Genomic DNA, 20,654 nt, shown 5'->3' on the forward strand with positions numbered 1-20,654 from the left:
GGGTCCGGACAAGCATTGACCTAGACGGAAATACGGTTGTTTGCTGTCAATTTGATCAGGTGGTCTCGATTTTATCCGACATGGTGAACTTGTGCTTGAAAAGAATCGAATATGGTTCCTATTACGCATGCCTCAGCGACAAATTCATTCTGTCAAGTCTAGAATACTGTCAGTGCGTTGAATTGATGTTGCCAATTTTGTAACTTGATAACAAGTTCCGGCATATTTAGACAAGGTATTTTAAGCGGGGAACCTTCTGGGCAAACTCTTCTAATAACGGCGTGTTATTTCCGGCCAGCATCCTGAACAAGGCGTAAAATATTCAAGTGAGTATACAAAGACTAGAAGTGTAATACTACTCACACAGAGACAAAGCTTTATCCCAAAACAATGCGCCGAGTATCGAACCCGCCGCTACAGGGACTGTACATTGAGATGTAGAGCAATGTTCCGGCCGAGCGGAGTTGCGGAGTTCGGATGTTTGGTACGACAGCACATCAAGGAAGCTGAGTTTTGGTTCTGCGGATATTGAAGCCAAGCAAATGCCGATCAACGAATAATCGCACAAAGCCATCGCAATATAGAAGGTAGCTGGACTCCGAGAAAGCGGCTAAAAGACGTCCAAAGCATTATTAGGCTTTATTCGATCCAGCCCCGGAGTTATTTGCAGAATTAATCGATTGAGCAATTACTTAGCTCATGGTAGCAGTAAAATGCTGTGCACAACATAACTTAAATCTTCCCGCAAAGTAAATACATGTATACCTGATAAATGACATGATTCATCGTCGTTTACTGCTTGAACTCGGCGGCGGAGGTAAGAGAGGAATGGATCCACCAGAACTTGTTGATGTAGAAGATGAGCCGAGAAGATTATTGTTTGCACTTCCTCCAGATTTATTCCTGCCGGGAATCGAAATAGAAAAGGTCTGGCCCTCTTTTAATGTGTAATCCTTCTTCGGTGCCGTCGACTTTGGGGCCTCGGCCTCTGTTGTCGGAGACGGCGGGTTAAGACTCGCGAAAAATCGCCTGGAACAATGTAAGTAATGATAAGGCCGGAGGAAACAAAAAGATGTATTTGACTTAGTATAATCCTGTAAGGAGACGTCTAGAAAACGAGAGCGATGAGACAGGAGGTTCGGTCTAATGTATGCAGTGGACTCACTGAAATCGAAACTGTCTGTCCTCTCTGCAAAACCCATGCCGATATACGCCTTCTTCCCCTCATCCTCCAGACGCACCACGAAATATCTCGACGAGTCTAGGACTGCTTCCACTGCTGGTTTCTGCGGATCATAAGGTGTCTTTGCGAACACTATATAGCATGATCAAATTGATCGTCTAGTACCATCTTCAACGACTCACGTTCGCCTGAAATTGCGTGAATCAAATTGCGTGAGGTATTGAATTTACGAAATCGTACCGGTAGTTGGATCCTCAAATCGTAGGGTGACAATTTTCCCTTTCTCTACGATCCGCAATCTACCTTTCCACAGAGGAGCAGCTAGGTCTCCCCAATCCTGAGCTCGGTGGCCTTCATTCGCCTTCAGAGGGGGGATCTTGTAGACAGAAACTTCCCTGCAGATGTACAGAATAGACTCGATCTCGTCATCGAGGTTGTCCATTTCCGAGCGAGCCAAGAGGTAGTCAATGAACGAGTTAGTGTTGTAGTGATTTAGATCAACATGGGCAGATCTGTCTAGTGTTATGTAATTGACGCGTGCATACAACGCGCTGAGTTTCCGCACGCTTGCTGTTCTTACGTCCAACGCCCACCTTGACACCGCCATTGCTCTTCATGACCGGGCACAACGCTCCACTGACGCCTCCTCTAACAGAGAATGACATCCAGCAACTGTTAGCAAGTCAGAGCCCTTCTTCAGCGAATCCACCTACGACGCTTAGACATGGTCACGCCTCCGCCGTATTTCAGGACGTATTTCCAGCAATTTCCAATTTCGCGATACAAAACCTCCTTCCGGAGCTCATAAGTCTAGCGGAGGCAACTGAATTGAGTGTAAGGTATTTGTTTTTATCTGGATTGAACAAAATAAACGGGATTCTTTGCCAGGCCGACGCTGCGTCTCGCCAAGATGAAACTAGATTATTAGTTGTCGGTCCATTGGTGCTTTCGTACATAATCACAGACGAGCTGTGGGTACCATACTCCTTGATCATTTTCTAGGTTTTCAAAATGTACTAAAAGGACCCTAGACCTCCTGCTCTATTCGCCTTGAGGCGATTACCAGAGAACCTTGCTTCCCACCCTCTCTCCAAGGCCCTTCTCAAGTTGCTTGCTGCAACGCAGAATAGAACGTATCATCTTGTATACAAAAATGCAAACGACCTCGTGCTACTAGTGCAAGGCGACTTATTTGATAGCCTACTAGCTACTGTCGTCAAGCTTCTTGTAGAAAGACATATCAGTGCGTAAAGAACTGTCTTACCAAGTTCAATTTCACTAACGCTTCTCTGCATAGCTGCTTTCCGTCGAAAAACAGCGGAGCTCCTTCTGAAGGCTTACACATCGCTGCCTCTGCCCTTAGCGATGACCTATCTAAACCTTCCCGAAGATGGTATCCGCAGGGCAATGGAAAGCTACGGCTGGATGTACGACTCCACTGTAAATCAGCTGATTGCTCCTTCCTCAAGAAACCCATCTTCTCATTCTAATTTGAGTAAGGAATTTTTATATATCCGATGGATGTTGCTTTATTAACTACAATGACAAAGCGTCGACACAATCGACTATTAGACTTATTGTAGGAGGGGCTGCGCAGTTCGATATTGGAAGTTGAATAGTACGGACAAATCGCAGTAATGAAGCTAACGAATTCGCTTTTATCGCCTCTCAACGGTCGAAGCGTCATCTGTATGTAGTATGTATAGAGTATGTAGCAAAGACACGAGGTTGAAAGACAGAACGTGTTCAGCAACGCCATGCGAAACGCGTCAGTAAATAGAGCCAAATAACGCGTACGTAATGCACCATCATTGAAGCGCGCGTCAATCTCTGCAGATCACATTCCCAACTCTCCCTCCTCTTATTGTCATCCTAGGCGCACTCGCAGTAACGTGTAACGTGCAGACCCATATTCCAGCTACATCTTGTATATACGACTAAATCTGCTATCTGGGTTTGATCCATCAACTGTGCAGTCTTCTTGCTAGTATGTTTGGTGCTTTATGTCATGTCCTGCACCAAGAATAACCAAATTGCCATCTCGAATGCAGTGGCCACTCCGGATGATCAAGACGCCAATAACGATGCTACAGTTGCGGCAGAAGGAAGCGTGGAGGATGTCCAGGTATCTTCTTTCCCAGTTTCGCATCATCAATTCGTCAGTATTCATGTAGATGAATCAAAGGTAGCATCGGATGAATCTAGCGCCCCAGAAGTTTGGATTAAACTCAAATTTACCTGGTCTGGGAAGTCATTTGATCTCAACATTGCGGATACAGACAGGTAAGCCTGATTAATTCTTTGTAGTGCTGCGCGTTAGGGCGAATCTATAGGGAGTACAGGGTTGTATTGATCGCGCTTTGTTCCACAGGGTGTATGATCTCAAGTCACTGCTATTCAGCATGACGAACGTCCCACCAGACCGACAGAAAATTCTCGGCCTCGTGAAAGGTAAACTCCCACCTGAGGAAGAAACTATGTACGTGATCAATCACAATTTCTGCGATGCGACCGCAATTTATTCATTCACTCCGTGTTTTCAGAGCAAATTTGAAGCTCAGCTCTGGCAAGAAGTTTTCACTGGTCGGGACTCCGATGGGGGACGAGTTGAAAGACCCTTCGCGTGAGACTCTCTCCACACCGCCCCCTCTACACCTGCGGTTCACCCACTCACGAAACATATTCTCACAGAACTAGAAGAGCTTCCGGACGTATTCAACGATCTTGATGTCGACTTCTCGGAAAACCCGCAAGCGTCACGGGCATACATTGCCGATAGGCGAAACCAACGAAAGATCAAAGAAGCCACACGTATGCTGCGCGACAACCTAACCTTGATGCACCCTTTACGAGAAGGGAAGAAGCTACTTGTTTTGGATATCGACTATAGTAAGGGCGTACATGTGTATCCACCTTTATGACTGTGTTGAAAATGAAGTGTCATTTAGCCATTTTGGATACTAAACCCCTGATTGAAGGATCATTGCCACCAATAGAATGTGCAAGACCAAAGTTGCACGAATTCCTTGAGGCAGTATATCCTCATTATGATATTTGTATATGGTAGGACTTTATTTTCTTTGTACAATATTCTATTCTCGTTTGATTAACCGTGTTTTATGTAACAGGTCGCAGACTAGCTGGATGTGGCTAGAAGCGAAACTTCACGAACTTGGAATGATTGGATCGGACAGGAACAACTACAAGGTCAATAAATCACTTTTTTTCAAGAATTATTATCATCCTGCTTCACTTCGTACGATAACTGAACACTACAGATAAACTTCGGTGAATTTCTTTGCTTCACGAAGAAAAGTCGTGCGAACGGACTGACTGAAGTTCATGCCACTTTATCACATCCTATAGTTCTCGACAAGACGTCGATGTTCAAGGTCTTCTCAGTACGCAACGGACAGCAATTCCCTCACCATGTAAAACCTCTCAAGATCATCTGGAACCTCTTCCCTCAATAGTTAGCTTAGCCTATCTCTTCTCAATCACATTTACGAGGTCTGACGTCAACATTTATAACAGTAACGCGTCAAACACAATTCACGTTGACGATCTCGTTCGTCCGCTCCTACACGATCAACATACTAGACTGAAACTAACGATTAGAACTTAAAAAACTCCTTGTTCTATCTAGGGTCGGAACTTCGCTCTGAACCCAGGCGAAGGCCTCAAGATCAGCGCTTTCAAAGATGCACACACTCCTCGTGCCTTGGAAGACCGCGAGCTCGAGAAGTTAGCACGGTACATGGTACACATCGCATCTGTGCCGGACTTAACGACTGTCAACCACAAGGTGAGTAAATCGACGTCATTCTTTCTCGCTTGCTGTCCTGGTCTGGCGACCTGGATAGGTTCACATACTAATTCAGTGTTGGTAGGACTGGAAAAAAGTCGCCAGAGCACTACTCTCCACATCACCCTAATAAACTCCCTCATACACACGACCCATTCTGTAACACATAATACAAACCTAGCAAAAACTATCTTATGACGACAGCAAAGATACACAAAAGACGTTACTACAGCAATAAAAACGCGAAAGTCGCGTAAGACCAGAACTGTGTATAACAATAATAAATCAAGCCGACATGCCCGCTAAGATACTATACATCCCACTCCTACCAGCCGTTTTAGCTCTACCACTAGGAAGTGAAGTAACTTTCGCTTTCCCGTTCCCATTCGAATCCTCCTTTTGTGCCTTCCGCTTCGCTTTCTTACCTTTCCGCTCTTCTTCGAAACAAGCATTAAGACCATTCGTGAAGACGCGCCAAATATCATCCGCAACGTCAACGTCCGTATCCAACGCAAGGAGACTATGGAACCGAAGTCCCGAGAAACGATGAACACATCCCGGTATCGCATCTGCAAGAAGTAGAATCTGTATGAGATGTTCGAGAGCTTCTAACGCTGTGGATATCTGCGCCGTAAGTTGAATCGCACGTTCGGAAATCTCAGCGGGTGGTTCAAGGGAAGACGTCCGCGAAGAAGCTGTCTGAGAGATAGATGCAAGAAATGTACGGGCCTCCCTACGCGTCCATTTTTCTAGTTGTCTTTCTTTTGAGGTGATATTTTCCGCCGCGCGATCATGCATTCTTCGTACGACCAAACGAAGAGCCATGATTGGCATCCACTCTTCTTCAGGTAGAGCAGATATTTCTTGAGGGTCAATCTGTAAGAACCTAAAGAGGACATTGAGGCGATCGTCTTCGGAACGCAGTTGAACCGGAATCGTCGTCGTCTCGTCCTCCTCTAAAATGTTGAACTGACGAAGAGGCCGAACTTCGATTTCTTCAGTCACAACGCGCGCACCACGACGTACGTACTCCGTCACAACTTTGCGTTGGGCACTAATGGCTTTCCTAACGTAGGCGGGACGGTACAAGGGAGCAGGACTGCGAACAGATGAACTCGCTGCAGTCGAGCCCTTTACGGAACTGTCTTCTGCCATGGAGCTCCTCTCGTCTATCGAATGTTCGACGTTATCCGGGTCATCCTCGTCAAATTGAAGTTCCCTCAATTTTCCACGAAGCTTTCCAACATCTGCTGAAATCTCATCCTCGTACTCATACTCCTCTTCGCACTGTTCCACGACATCAATCATCTCGTCTGGATCTTCTTCCATTCCCGAATCGGCTTCATCCTCAGGCTTCTCAGCCTCGTTCTCCGTTACCGGTGGAGCAGGGATTATGACTCCTGCTTCTAATAATGCATAACCAAATTCTCGTACATGACGAGATACGCTGCGTGAAACAGCCTCCATGTCCGGGTTTTCCAAGAAAATTCTAGGCCAACTTGTCCTCGTAGAAAGTATATCCATCAAAAGAGGTGAAAACTGGCCAAGGCGATAGGCGCGCAAGTACAGTGCAGACACAGCCTCTGCATGCTTTGACAAGCCTTCTATTCCCGTTCTATCCATCTGTGCTACAAGCTGGCATTCGAAAGGCTCATGAAGCGCACATACTGTTTCAGATAGGAACACATCGTCTGCGGGTCGCAAGGGAATTGCATAGGGTAAAGTGCCTTCAGCAACAGCTTCAACGATTGCCTCTTGCTGTCCACTTCCGATTAAAACAGCGGGTGCACCACTACCAGTAAGGAGAGCTCCGATTGTCATTTGAATAAGCTCCATAACACTTTGGGGTTTCTTCTGTCTTCGCTTGCTGGAGTGTCCATGTAGACAAGAATTGAGCACGGAGCTCGCGTGCAAGATACGCCGAGGGAGATTCAAGCGCCGTTCAAATAAGAGATTCTGGAAGCTCTTTGGGTTAAACGCATACACCGGCCGATCGGATGCTGGTAATGTGTAATCATTCCCGACAATAGCCCCAAGAAGAGGAAGCAGAGACACAGGCAGTTTGAGGAGCTGTGCAAGGGCGGAGGGAGTAAATAGCGATACTGATAAAGAGTATATTTCCGCATCTGGAGGAATCATTCCAAACGTAGACGTTTGTTTCGGTGCAGACCTTTTCTTCCTCTTCACAGATTGGAATCCGTCATCTAATTCGTCGGAGACGTCCTGTGCATTTTCTTCTTCAGAAATGAGCCAAACCATTTCCTCCAATGGAATATATCCAAGGTAACCCTCGCTGTTATAAACGACGAAATCGGAGTCTCTGCCGGTTACATAACCTCCAACACGTCCCGCTAAATCTACTGCGTAAGAATCGGCTTCCTCATCGGCAAAGTGGAGCTCGATCAGTCTTTCTTCCTCATCGTCAGAAAGATGACCTCCAGCCAGTTCATCTTGCATGGAGAACAGAGTATGAACAGTTACAGTGTGCACCAGAGGAGGAATAATGTACGATTCGTTCAAGAACCAGCGCTTGTTTCGCGAAGCAGCGGAGGTCCGGAAGAATAATTCGGATGGTTTAATAAAGGACTCGATTTTTCGAGACACGGCTGTTGCGAACTTGACTGGTGGTAAGGATCCTGGAAACGTACGTCAGTCAGAAAGGAAGTCTCAGCTCGGGAGGTATGAGCAGTTGTACTCACCGTCAAAGACAAAAATTGGGCGAAGCCGAACAGCCAACCAGGCTTTGACGACCTTGACGATGAGTTCAGAGAACACATCATATTCACCACCATATACCCATGGCAGGCCAGAGTCCTCAAATAATTTGTAGATGAAGCTAAAGAAGCAAGACATACGCAGATTGTACACGACGCATATATGGTCAGTCTAGATTAGCAGGACAACGTCGATATAACGTACGACCATCCATCGACTACTAGGGGCGTATACTCAGCATACTGAGGAGAGAAATGGATGGTCTTCGACAAAGTCGACCTGTATTCTCTGAGGAATGTTGTAAGACCGTGCACACCCATGTGGCAACAGCGATCAACCGCGTTAATCAAAGGTAACGCTAATCCGGCCGTGGGATCCGACTGCTACTCTTGGCGCTCCACGTGCTGATCACATATGAAAAACTCGTCTTTACCTTCCTCACTCTGTTTTACCTCTGAACCAACTAATGTGCACGACAGGTCGAAAAAAGTAGGTTCTAATGACATGCCTCTTTCATATTCTATCTTCGTGATGATTTCGTTTGCCGCCCCAGTCGTAGTCCATCGACTTTGACGATCGGCAGAGCATCTTAGCCAAACCTTTTGCACCTCTGATTCCTTTCCTTTTTCCGTGTCATTCAAACACCTTTACCAACGGTTCCATGTTCTGACTGTTTCATCTTGCAGGTAGTCGTTCACTCGAGGCTTCAATACGAACAAATGGACAAGTTGTATCCTAATTTTTTTGGTAGTGAGTCAACCGTTCATAGTCAATCCGTCCTCCTACTTGATGAGAAACCTTTCCACCTTTTCCGACACCAATGGTGTTTGAGGAAAATTAACAACAAAAACTAAGAACAGCCAGCTGATTTTACTCGTTTATCCTTTCCGTCCGGAATTTATTAACTGTCAGGCTAATCTGGCATCGTTTTCTAGGACATCAATTGTTTACTGATCATTCAGTGTTATCAGTCTGTTCTTTAATAAGTGATGGTGTAATATCACGCCGTGCAGATATTTTTCGTTTGCTAATTCGGAAAATTCACTGCACCCTGACCCATTATGCAACTTCCAAATACTACTGGATATTAATTACAATACCGCCTGGTTAGATTCCACTGGCCGTCCTGACCTTGGCAGTGTTCTCAGCTATGTCTACCTTTATGACACTTTTTCTGCCTGACAGCTGTCTTCCTACATCGGGGAAAGGTGCAGAAAGGTACTCCATGCCTTGCAATGCCTCCCCGGCCCACACGTTGAGAGCGTAATTGTTCTTGATCAAAACCTATGGCTGCATGAGGAATTTCGTTTGCTTCTACAAGTCAAAATCCAGTTGGTTAATTTATTTAGTCGAGAAACAGGTAGTAGCAGGAATACAGGAATAGTGATAAGCTCCTGTAGTAGTAATATAAGTCCGTAATGATAACAAAAAGTGAATGGAGTCATTATATTACGTAATGCAGTGGCCTAAGTCATGGTGCTTTCAATCATGGTTTGCGTAGTCGAAACGCGATCCTCCTTTGATTCTTACTCTCATCATGGACTCTTTTGAAAATTTCCAATACGAATCGGGTTCAACGTACGGTGGGCTGCCTATCGTTGATGATACCTCATCCATTGTTTCTGGCTTCACATCAAACCGAACTCCGGCCGATCTTGAATCACTTTCAAGCCTCTCCATTTCGGGCGATAGTAGAGATGTGGGAAATAACACCGGCAGGGTGAATGCAGATGGACATGCGGTAGTGAGGGCTAATGCCGTGGATGAAGAGCTGGATGGTGTACTGGACGACTTAAAGGATGAAAGTGCCGTGGAGTTGCCGCCCCATGCATGCAGGTATGCATATTTACATTGAAACTGATTGAACATTGAAACTAACACAGAACAGCTACTGTGGTATTCATTCACCTTCTTCTGTTGTGAAGTGCATCATCTGCAGCAAGTGGTTTTGTAACTCGCGTGGCAACACTTCGGCTTCGCATATTGTTAATCATCTCGTGCGCGCTAAACACAAGGAAGTCATCTTACATGCCGAATCCCCGCTTGGCGAAACAGTACCAGAATGCTACAATTGTGGCAGCAGAAATGTTTTTATGCTTGGTTTTATCCCTGCGAAGAGCGACACAGTTGTCGTACTCCTGTGTCGGTAAGCGCTCAAAGCACTCTATTCTATTTATAGGCGCATGTCATTGAACTTATTCTAGTCAACCCTGCGCTGCGATATCCAAAGATATCTCCTGGAATGCTGCATTATGGGCACCTCTAATTGACGATCGTTCGTTCCTTTCTTGGCTTGTAAAACCTCCTAGTGAAGCGGAACAACTACGGTCACGCCAAATTTCTTTCGCACAAATTAACCGTCTTGAAGACTTGTGGCGGGAGAATGCAAATGCGACACTCGAAGATTTGGACAAGCCGGGTGTGGATGACGAACCACAGCCGATCCTCGTACGCTACGAAGATGCTTACCAGTATCAGAATATATTTGGCCCATTAGTAAAGATAGAAGCGGATTATGACAAACGCCTGAAGGAGAGCCAGACACAGACAGACGTTTCTGTTCGTTGGGACATGGGTCTCAATCACAAGCGCATCGCGTGGTTCAACTTGCCAAAGTTGGAGAGTGGAGAAGTTAGACTTGCGGTTGGCGATGAACTACGTCTGCGGTACCAGGGCGAGTTGCATAAGCCTTGGGAAGGTGTTGGACACGTACTCAAGATTCCAAACAGTAAGTGAATTTTGGTCTTTCTATGAGTGCCAGCGGAACTAACTCGATGTAGATGTTTCTGACGAAGTCGGTCTCGAATTGCGTAAAAGCGAGGGTGTACCAACCGAGCTCACCCACAACTTCATCGTCGATTTCGTATGGAAGTCAACTAGTTTCGATCGTATGCAGCTTGCTATGAAAACCTTTGCTGTAGATGAGAAGAGTGTCAGCGGGTATATTGTAAGATTGACTTCATATCTACCAAGGCTTGTCAACTAACCAACTCTTCCAGTACCACAAACTCCTCGGCCATGAGCTTGAACCGCAAGTTCTGAGGACTCTAATGCCAAAGAGGTTCTCCGCTCCGGGCCTCCCGGAGTTGAACCACTCCCAGATGTACGCAGTAAAGAGCGTTCTGCAAAAACCTCTTAGTCTCATTCAGGTATGCCTATTGAAATTGTTACAAATCATTGGAAGATGACTAAACTGAGCTAATCCTCATTACAGGGTCCACCTGGTACTGGAAAGACTGTTACATCCGCTTCAATTGTCTACCACCTTGCTAAGATGAATCCCGGCCAGGTTCTCGTCTGCGCTCCCTCAAACGTTGCGGTTGATCAACTCACCGAGAAGATCCACTCAACGGGACTGAAAGTCGTCCGGCTGACGGCAAAGTCCCGCGAAGCGCTTGATTCCTCGGTCGCCTTCCTCACACTTCATCGTCAAGTGGCGAACAACACGACAAACATTGAGCTGCAGAAGCTTATCCTACTGAAGAATGAGCAAGGAGAACTAAGCTCCAATGACGAGAGAAAGTACAAGACACTCATTAGACAGTGCGAGAAGGAGATTCTGAGCGCGGCAGACGTGATTTGCGCGACCTGTGTAGGATGTGGTGACCCGAGACTGAGCAAATTGAAGTTCAAGACGGTATTGATCGATGAGGCTACTCAAGCTGCTGAGCCAGGTATGTACAAGAGCGAAATGACTAATTCCAGTGTCTGACCATGGTTTAGAGTGCATGATTCCTCTCGTCCTTGGATGCAAACAGGTCGTGCTCGTCGGTGATCACCAGGTGAGACGGACTGACTATTAAGATTACCTCATAGCTCCTGACGCCAGTGTTGTAGCAACTCGGACCAGTAATTATGAACAAGAAAGCTGCTCGTGCTGGCCTCACTCAGTCCCTGTTCGAGCGTCTTGTCGTGCTCGGGAACCGTCCAATTCGCTTGCAGGTCCAATATCGCATGCACCCGTGCCTTTCGGAGTTCCCTTCAAATATGTTCTACGAAGGAACCCTTCAGAATGGTGTGACTGCTCCAGAGCGTCTGAGGAGGAACGTCGATTTCCCCTGGCCTGTTCCTGACACTCCTATGTTCTTCTACCAGAATCTTGGACAGGAAGAAATCTCATCCAGTGGCACTTCATTCCTTAATAGGTATGTAATCCGTGACTTCATTTGCGCATATCTAATTGTTTGTCTCTTAGGACGGAGGCCTCCAACGTCGAGAAGATTGTCACGAAGTTCTTTAAATCCGGTGTTGTACCGGCTCAGATTGGTATCGTCACGCCTTACGAGGGTCAGCGTTCTTACATCGTGAACTACATGCAATTCAATGGTTCCTTGAAGAAGGATCTGTACAAGGAGGTCGAAGTTGCTAGCGTCGATGCATTCCAGGGACGTGAGAAGGACTATATTATTTTGAGCTGTGTCAGGAGCAACGAGCATCAGGGAATTGGATTCTTGAATGACCCCAGACGTCTGAACGTTGCTCTTACCCGTGCGAAGTACGGTATAGTCATCCTTGGCAATCCGAAGGTCTTGAGCAAGGTGAGCATCTCACATCTCTGATTCTGATTATTCTTGAAACTCACATCTCAAAATTAAAACTATAGCATCCTCTTTGGCACTATCTCCTGACACATTATAAAGAGAAGAATTGTCTAGTTGAAGGACCGCTGAATCATCTGCAGCCTAGCATGATTCAATTCAGCAAACCGAGGCGTGCGCTCAACAAGTCTCTTGACCAATACCGCCGTCACGAGGTCAACGCTAGGGATCTCCTCAGTGGTTCAAGCGGTCGTTCCGGTACACCTAGCAGGTTCGACGCGAGCTTCTATCGGAGTCATGATCCTTTGGGATATATTCCATCCGACGTTCAATCTTTGCGCTCGCAGGCAACTTACTCTTCGGGCTTGCCTATGTTTGCTGCTACAAACGGACCTTTCGGACAGAGCTTGCAGCGCACTGCGAACGGCCAGAAGCGCAGCGTGTATGGTGGCTATGCAAGCTCTATTATCTCGCAGGACGTCGGAAATAGCGTCAATGACTCCGCGAGCGTCGTGGGAGGCGCAGCGCCATCAGAGCGCGCAAGCAGCATCGCATATTCCCAATCAGACCGTCTCCGTCGACGCGGATCGCTATCATCCATGGCAGGCGCTTCGGACATGGGCAGTCTCTCGCAGTTTGACTATAAGAGCCAGGACGACTCGGCAGACCTTGACGATATGAAGTCGCAATACACAGGCACTCAGTCTGGTGTTACCGTTTTCTAGTGCAAGGAGTACTTGCTCGCCTCTACAAAGACATACTCTGTCACTCGTCTGCATATATTGATGAGATGACGATGAGCTGCGAGCCAGTCCTAAGTCACTCCCGAGTCCATCTCCATGGTCGGTGGTAAGCCCTATGCTGTGTGGGTTTGCAGAGACCCGCCTGTCTGTCTGTCTGTCTGTCCGTCCGTCTGAGGTTCTGGCATGGTCTATACGACAACTCATCGTTGTTTGTTGTCTGCTTACCATGGTCGATGCGTATGACCTCCGAGTTCCCCAAGTCAGAGACCAATCTCTTCTGCCCTTGGTAACAGTAACAGTAACAGTATCGGTCTTGTACATATCGCCTCTGGTAATGGTGTTCCCCCCATCCGTCCAACAATTGCTCTGTCAGTCAATCTGGCTGAGCTATAAAAGTCTCGTTTTTAATTTGGTCCTTACATACAGTAGTATTAGTACAACGGTACGCTTGTTAGAGTTAGAGGTTTGCTTTAGCAGTAGCCAAAGTCATATATACTGCATGTATAGGCCCAGCAATCAATTTCTTCTTTCCGAAATCCGTGTTTATTAATTTTCGCAAGCCTGAGACATATGTATGGAAACTATGGAGAGCTAGAGAGAGAGAGAATATGACATCTACATAAATACGCGAGAGGGTGAGAGAGAGAATGAGTCCAAACGCAGATGGTGGTGTGGTGGAGGAGTGTAAGATGCAGGGTGTACGACGTGATAGATGGGGATCAACGGATGCGAGAGATCACAGAAAAGAATGACGGGCGGAATAAAAAACATCCACTAGCATGATACACTGAGACAATACACATTCTAAATGAAGCGAGTGACGGGCGTGAAGAACGAATACGAATTTTGTTTTGTTCGGAGTTTGATTGATTGAGAGAGAGGAAGGGGATGGCAGAGGGGAGGGGACGAGGGGAAGGGGGAGGGGCAGGTCATTAAGCTAAACGTGAGGGGCTAGCTGCGGGGATGATAATGAGTACTACTAGGAAAAACAACAGGACTAGCGGAATATATAATAATCAAGGACGTGAGGAGGTCGTGACAGAAAGGAAAGAAATCGAAAATCGAAAGGCGAAAATCAAAGCGGGAGTGCATATATATGTTTACGATTGCATGTTTAAAAACGTGGGGAGTGCAACTGAGAAAGCAGGACGATTAAAGGTTATGACTCAGACGAGGGCGGTCTTTGCTGATGATGAGACGACTCCGACACCTCACCCGAGAGTCCCGATCGTTTCCCTCTCCTCGACCCCCGACTAAGCGAGAACAATCGTAACCTCGACCTCGAGTTCTTCCTATCCTTCCCCTGCTTCTTCCGTTCATCCAATTGCTGTAACCTCCTCTCCGAAAGGTTAGTCTGTATCCTCTGAATCGCAACCCCTCCTTCCTCCTGTGCAAAGTCAAACCCACGATGTACACCCCGAAGACCCGTAGCCATGTCCGTACGACTCCCCCTCCGGTCCACGAGAGAAGGTCGTGAACCAGCCAAGGCAGCGAGACCCTGTAACTTTGATTTCTTTGCCTTTGGTGGTTCGCCGAGAAGTTGTTCGCGTGTCTTTCGACTTGGATCGAGCTTGCGCACCCAACGCAATTTGTCGATCTCTGTTGGGTTGATGTTGAATCGGTAGGCTCTGGCGAGGTACCGAGGGACGAGGGAAAGGAAGAAAACGAGCGGTATAGAGAGCCAGAAGATGGCTGAGTGGAAGAGATAATGGTCGTTACCACTGAAAGAGGAGACAGGCGTCAGCAGAGTCATTTATTGCGAATAGAGGAAATGTCATACTAGACGGGTACGTAGAACCAGCCAGGAGAGATGATGGAATAGATGGCCTGAAATGAAGTCAGTACGCGGACATATAACTCTTGTCGAGCGAAGAACTTACAGTATACGCCCATACGAGGACGATACCGATGAACAAAGCAAAGAACACCCAGCCAGTCCACGCAGCTGTGTTCAATCCATTATACATATTCGCAACCATGACCGCCGAGAGCACCATCGTCTGCGAAGTAACCTCAACGTCAGCTCTATTCCGTTAAGTCAATAAAGCCTGTGATAACATACCGTTGCAAACTCGTATTGCGCTACATCGAATCCATCAGGTCTTGCAGTCGGCATGAAGTACGAGTAGGTTATAAGGAAGAAAATAATGGCCGACTACAAACGAGAATATAAGATTACCAACAGATCATTGTCAGATTGATTAACAATAACTTACCTGGAGCACAGCGTCAAACATATAAATCAAGAATGTCTTGTGCCCAAACCAATATCCCTCGCGTCCATATCGATAGAGTTCAGGAATCTCCATTAATATATCATCATCTACATAGAGTGTTAAGCAACCTGGAATCAAACAATACCACACGCCAACGTGACTTACCTGCTATACGATCAAAGAGCCCGATGGCGATCACGGGACACAGCGACCAGAACACGTTCCAGAATAGGAGGTACGTATACTCGAAGACGTATTGTGAACTCCAACCACAGTAAATCATAAACCACCATAGACAGCCAATACAAATGATATTCTTATAGAAGAAATTGACAATCCTAGCGCCAAAGTCAGTATCGAATACTACATAGCAAAAGGACAATGTTTGCTCTCACATGTTACCGTTCCGTGCGTAGGACCAGTGTCCGTGGACGAGTAGTAATCGCTTCAAGAATCGGAACTGCATAATATCGTCAATCAGTAACTCTCTATGTTGTGCCGAAATAACGAGACACGCACCTGTGCAATAGCATAATCCGATGAATTGACAGCTTGAAGACCCTCTTCACCAGAGATACCAACACCAACATCCGCCGCCTGAATCATGCTAACGTCGTTGGCGCCGTCGCCAATCGCCAGAGTCATCGCACCAATCCCCTCTTTAATCATCTTTACGACTAGCGCTTTTTGCAGCGGGGACACACGACAGCAAATAACAGCTTCGCATTGGATGGATAGTCGGAGAAGGAGCCGTTTGCTATCATCGTCCGCGAATGCCTGGTATGCAAAAGAGATAGGGGTAAGTGATCGTTAAGCATGAGCACAAATAAAATATACTGACGTGTGTAAGAGCCGACCCTTCAATAACCAAGATAAACCCTCCAGGTCGATCCCCATTATTCGTCCCCACAATCGACGAAACACCTGTATTTACTCTTCGTAACGGCATTCCAAATCCATTCATTTCTCCCCCTTTAACCTCGAAACCATGTTTCTCATTAATATCCAGCGCCTCTTCTTCAATAATATGCGCCTCGGGGAAGAACTCTTCTGCTGCGTTGTACATCTGATCAAAGATGCTCAACCCATCTTCTACATCTCCACGAATAACGATGAGGTTGGACTCTGGCGCGATGAGGTTCGTGCTATACCCAATTGCAATAGCCGTTTCGAGCTTGTCGCCTGTCAGAACCCAGACCTTGATCCCAGCTAACTTGAGGTCCGCAATAGTTTCAGGTACGCCATCTTGTAACCTGTCTTCAATAGCAGTTGCACCAAGTAGTCGCAAGTCCGTCTCGATCTCTTCGCAGATTTCTGCAACCTTGTCTTCACGATTATCAAGTGCGACAGTAGCTTCTTGGTATTTTTCGGCCCATTCTTCATAATACTCATCTTATAGAAAGATAACAGAATAAGCATCTGAATGAAACACAATATCATAGTGAAGCGTCTTACCAGAAATGACCTTGTACGCCAAGGTTAGCGTGCGCAGGCCTTCACTTGCAAATTCATCCAAGTGATGACCTGTAATCTCCTTCAACTCGTCATTTATCCCAGGTTTCAACCGCTCAAAGATAACATTATCCGCGCCCTTGGTGAGCAAGAACAACCGATTATCCTCGTTTAACTTCCTCACAATCACACTCATCCGTTTCCGGGCGCTCGTAAAGTCCAGGACGTTCAACAGCTCGTACAATTCCAGTTCCTCCGAGAACGGAGTCTGCAAACGTAAGATCTCCTTGTCGCGTCCACGGAACACGAACCCGGCATCAGCAGCAGCCTGCACGAGCGCCGCCTCATCCGGACTCTGCGCGCGGTAACTAATCCTTCCAGTCTCCGGCTCCACCGAAGCGATCACGGTATGGCACAGGGCAAGCACAGAGAAAAACCCATTCAGCGTCCGCGCATGGCCGGCGTTCTCCGAGTTTTCATCTGCGTGAATCGCATCTGCAAGGTCCTGCGCGAGTTCGTTGTTATGAAAATGGTTCGCCACACCAGTTGAAAGTTCAACACCAGGTGCCTCAATAGGGTCTATTGGAACCCGGGTAGGGCTCTTGTCGACACTCCTCTTTTCCGCAGGAAGTTGATTGCTCGAGCCAGGTCTGGATGACTCATCAGCTGAAGCGGTCGCAGAGAGACGTATATCGACGACTTGGTCGTTCTTCGCATCTGCAAAACCTTCAGATGTTTCAGATACCCCTTCGCCTCTGTACACCCTCCCACCAATCGAGCAATTCCGGAAGACCATAACGTTCTGCGTAAGCGTGCCCGTCTTATCCGAGAAGACATACTCTATTTGACCAAGATCATCAGACAAATTCCACGAGCGCGCTAGCGTGGGTTGATCTGTCTTGGAATACCATATGTCTTTGTCGAAATAGATGAACGCCGCTTGCACAGTCCTGACGGCTTCTATTGAGATGTATAGCGAGATTGGAACGATATTTTGGAACCTGAATAGAAAGAAAAGATAGATTAGTCTTGGATAGAAACCGTAACATGATGAGAACGAACGTAATGAGCGCAAATATAGCGGTTATGAGACCATTAATGTTTGGATTGTCGTCGCTGTGGTTATCCCCAACCAGCCAAGGAGCTCCTGTACCGAAATATCGAGCTTCTAGGATATGGTCAACAATACCACAAGCAACCGCCATTCCAGCGAGCAAAAGGAGATTGAAGAAACTAAAATAATGGAAATTTCGTCAGACGAGTCAGATAATCAATGCAGGCCAACGTACACCTGAGGATTCATCTGCCTTTCCACTCGACTTCGTTTACTTGGTGTGCCACCGGCGTTCAAAACGATCTTCGTGTCCTCTCCTGTAAACATCACCACGCCGATCACCCATTTCGTGTTCTTCAATACCGTTCCTCGAAGCAACACAGTCTGCAAGTCAATAGGCTGCTTCTGCCCATCCTTCTCCACAGCACCATTTAGTTTATACATATTCGGTTCCGGTCGATCAAGTTCAATCCGGAAACGAGCTAGTGACGGGTCAACACAAGCATCCGCCGTACGGAGTTGCGTGAGTGCAGGAACAGCATTCCGCGACTTGAGATTCGTCTCGCCATCCAGGTTCTTCGTCTCGACGAAGCACACATTCTCGTCCTCGGAAGTCGCGCAGATAAGAATATCCGCGGGGAACGCTTCCTCGTTCACAATCTTTACGAAGTCTCCCACCCGAACGTTCTCCCACGCCGTGCGCCGCCAGTGCGGCGCGGACGTATCCCGTTTCCGACCGAAGTGCGGAGCATGTATGGATCGTCGATGTAGCTCTTGCGATGGTGAGCGTATATCGTACGAGGGCCGCGAGGCCAGGGTAGGCGAGCGTGGTTCATGATCATGGTCAAATTCAATATCATGTAATTCTGGATCTTCGTTGGCGGGTGCAGCGTGATCAACCCCAGGAACGCCCCCACGCTCAACTAATTCCACTTCCGGCGGCGCACCTTGTTGCCCCGCCTTCTTCCTTTTGCTCTTCTTATCCAACCCCAGCTTCTGTATGACCTGAGAGAACGTCCTACTCTTTGCCTGCGTGACATTGGGGTTGTTCCACGCGCCTCCGCTGAGAACACGTATATGCGACTGGTTGACTTGCCGGTCCGATTGATGCCGCTTGACATCCTCGTACCCATCCTTCACACCAGTGATGGCGAGTACGATGAGCAGTGGAAGGATGACAAGTCCTGGAGAAATTGTGCTGAATTGATGGAAGAACTGTAGAATTGCAATGAAGGCGAAGAATCTACATAGAATACGTTATCATTAGTCATTTGTTCATAATATACCACAACAGTCAACGACACGCACATATTTGCTATCCGTCTGAACTGCTCAAGCAGGTTGCGCGGAAGGAAAGTGACGATAGTGTATTTGGAGGTAACAACCTGATTCGTTTTGTACACATGCTCCTTCTTGATACGGCCCTTCTGGTCAAAGTAATCCTGTGGCAGGTCCTCATTTATGAACACCGTACGCGGTGGCCCAACCTGCTTTGATTTGGCGAAGAGAGACTCGACGTTGAACGCCGCGAGCTTGTCATACCACGCGACGAGGCGGTGAGCACCACCATTACGCCTGCGAGGGCGAGCCTTTGCGACCATGGAGGCGCGGCGTTGGGACGGAGAGGATAGGAGTCGACCGATGCGACGATGATGAAAGCGGGAGAGAAAGAGAGAGGGGAAGGGAGCAAGGAATCAACGGACGTATGATCTACCCACAGCGCCTGGAGTCCGAAGCCAGTGCGTTCCGTCACGCCGGCTGAGACCCAATCCTACACGACTAAGCAGAAATGGCTTATGACTCCCCAATCATTCTCCGCGTTTCGCATTTTTTTACTCAGACTTAGACATCATTTCTCAGGTATCTATTCGCGAGTGACCCAACGAACACGCCTCGTAGTTACTGTGTGGCCAAGGAAGACTACTACCAGTACTGCTTGCGTCCAAAGAAGAGACGATCTCACTGCACAAATCGAGCAATAGACGAAGAAGCCCGTCGGCGTTCCCGGTAAGGGCTGACATCCGAATCCCACATAACTTCTCTATATCTAGCAGCTGATTCCCTGCATCTCTCAAATTCCTCCTGGAGACTGGAACCGCAGTTGATAGAGCAAACTATTTTTGCGAGACGGTCGCTGGACCCAGTAAGATCGGGTCAGTCATGTGTTTGAGTCAGCGAATGAGCGTCATTGCGCGGATTACCGGCTCGTCTCTCTCGGCATCACTGCGCTGTCAATTTGTCTAAGGCTCTGAGCAGTTAGCCTGAGCGTCCATCGCGGGCGCTGACCATCCATCACTTTCCTGTGCAATTCCCCACACGCCTCTTTCATTTCTCGATCAACCCCGTGCTATAGCAGCAGGCAGCTGCGGTGGATGCTTCCGCCTTGGCGATGACGTCACGCTGTCATCAATTACTCGTTTCTTTGCAGAAATTAAGCATTAGAGTAAACTCTATGCACTACTCTAGGAACAATTCATCGCCGCCGATCCTTTTCCTTTATCAGAATAGCTGAGTCCTTCCCGAGCATACTAATGTCCAGCTAAAATCAGTAGGACAAAGTGCAGAAACTAATCGAGCCGCCGGAGATGACATCTCGGAAAGAAGATGTATGTTGTCCTAGATCAGCAACAGAGCCTTGTAATGCTTGATTAGCGCACTCGCGTCCGTTGCAACCTGATTAACGCAATAGAAAGCACGTTAGCAACTGAGAGTCGGTTAGCATTGAACATTTAAAAGATTAACCTTTTGGTTTTCTATTCCGGCCTCCATATTCTTCCGTGCGTTTCTCATCAACCGCTTTCGGGATGTCTCGCGTGCAAGAGGATGTGTTTCCACTGCATATCATAAGATATTCCTTAGACTCGGAAATTAAAATAATAAGAAACAGAGTTATCACTCACACATCTCGCTAGCAGCATTAACGTCCTGAGCACGCTGAGGCGAAAGAT

At 47.2% G+C, this 20,654-nt stretch overlaps 5 protein-coding genes across 5 annotated transcripts; 2 read left to right on the forward strand and 3 right to left on the reverse strand.

The window, feature by feature from the left end:
• Nucleotides 1–247: 247 nt before the first annotated feature.
• FOMMEDRAFT_20978 (adaptin ear-binding coat-associated protein 1 NECAP-1) lies at nt 248–1,640 on the reverse strand. Its single transcript, XM_007267556.1, has 6 exons — nt 1,424–1,640; nt 1,366–1,371; nt 1,166–1,315; nt 1,084–1,108; nt 364–1,029; nt 248–302 (listed from the first exon to the last, which is right to left on the reverse strand). The coding sequence occupies exons 1-5, from the start codon at nt 1,623–1,625 to the stop codon at nt 783–785; spliced, it is 630 nt and encodes a 209-aa protein (XP_007267618.1). The 5' UTR covers nt 1,626–1,640; the 3' UTR covers nt 248–302; nt 364–782.
• A 158-nt stretch (nt 1,641–1,798) lies between these two features.
• FOMMEDRAFT_157414 (uncharacterized protein) lies at nt 1,799–2,798 on the forward strand (the record flags this gene model as incomplete). The annotated part of the gene is made up of 5 exons (XM_007267557.1): nt 1,799–2,017; nt 2,072–2,154; nt 2,215–2,426; nt 2,481–2,678; nt 2,734–2,798. The coding sequence occupies 5 exons, from the start codon at nt 1,799–1,801 to the stop codon at nt 2,796–2,798; spliced, it is 777 nt and encodes a 258-aa protein (XP_007267619.1).
• A 242-nt stretch (nt 2,799–3,040) lies between these two features.
• On the forward strand, nt 3,041–5,118 carry FOMMEDRAFT_141329 (HAD IIID h; the record flags this gene model as incomplete). Its single annotated transcript, XM_007267558.1, has 13 exons — nt 3,041–3,170; nt 3,235–3,308; nt 3,369–3,466; nt 3,555–3,662; nt 3,727–3,806; nt 3,875–4,072; nt 4,132–4,246; nt 4,312–4,390; nt 4,462–4,471; nt 4,550–4,655; nt 4,718–4,751; nt 4,830–4,988; nt 5,074–5,118. Coding segments are annotated over exons 1-13 (1,107 nt in total). The 5' UTR covers nt 3,041–3,169.
• A 52-nt stretch (nt 5,119–5,170) lies between these two features.
• Nucleotides 5,171–8,023, reverse strand: FOMMEDRAFT_168720 (PIN domain-like protein; the record flags this gene model as incomplete). The annotated part of the gene is made up of 3 exons (XM_007267559.1): nt 5,171–7,624; nt 7,688–7,824; nt 7,908–8,023. The coding sequence occupies 3 exons, from the start codon at nt 8,021–8,023 to the stop codon at nt 5,274–5,276; spliced, it is 2,604 nt and encodes an 867-aa protein (XP_007267621.1). The 3' UTR covers nt 5,171–5,273.
• Nucleotides 8,024–13,586: 5,563 nt separating this feature from the next.
• Nucleotides 13,587–19,307, reverse strand: FOMMEDRAFT_109427 (phospholipid-translocating P-type ATPase; the record flags this gene model as incomplete). The annotated part of the gene is made up of 13 exons (XM_007267560.1): nt 13,587–14,705; nt 14,765–14,811; nt 14,865–14,984; nt 15,047–15,139; nt 15,201–15,307; nt 15,366–15,538; nt 15,596–15,660; nt 15,720–15,977; nt 16,042–16,592; nt 16,656–17,653; nt 17,715–17,885; nt 17,942–18,949; nt 19,006–19,307. 13 exons carry the CDS (start codon nt 19,305–19,307, stop codon nt 14,144–14,146), a joined length of 4,455 nt encoding a protein of 1,484 aa, XP_007267622.1. The 3' UTR covers nt 13,587–14,143.
• Between the last annotated feature and the right edge of the window lie 1,347 nt (nt 19,308–20,654).

This window comes from Fomitiporia mediterranea (assembly GCF_000271605.1).
Source record: "Fomitiporia mediterranea MF3/22 unplaced genomic scaffold FOMMEscaffold_7, whole genome shotgun sequence".
NCBI classification, from domain to species: domain Eukaryota; kingdom Fungi; phylum Basidiomycota; class Agaricomycetes; order Hymenochaetales; family Hymenochaetaceae; genus Fomitiporia; species Fomitiporia mediterranea.

Excerpts from the sequence above, each read along its gene's own strand:
- FOMMEDRAFT_20978 (XM_007267556.1), bottom strand. The coding sequence starts at position 1,625 with ATGGACAACCTCGATGACGAGATCGAGTCTATTCTGTACATCTGCAGG. Across the intron at positions 1,109-1,165 it reads GACAGACAGTTTCGATTTCA|ACGTCTCCTTACAGGATTAT; the intron begins GTGAGTCCACTG and ends CTCGTTTTCTAG. Across the intron at positions 1,030-1,083 it reads TCCTTACAGGATTATACTAA|GCGATTTTTCGCGAGTCTTA; the intron begins GTCAAATACATC and ends ACATTGTTCCAG.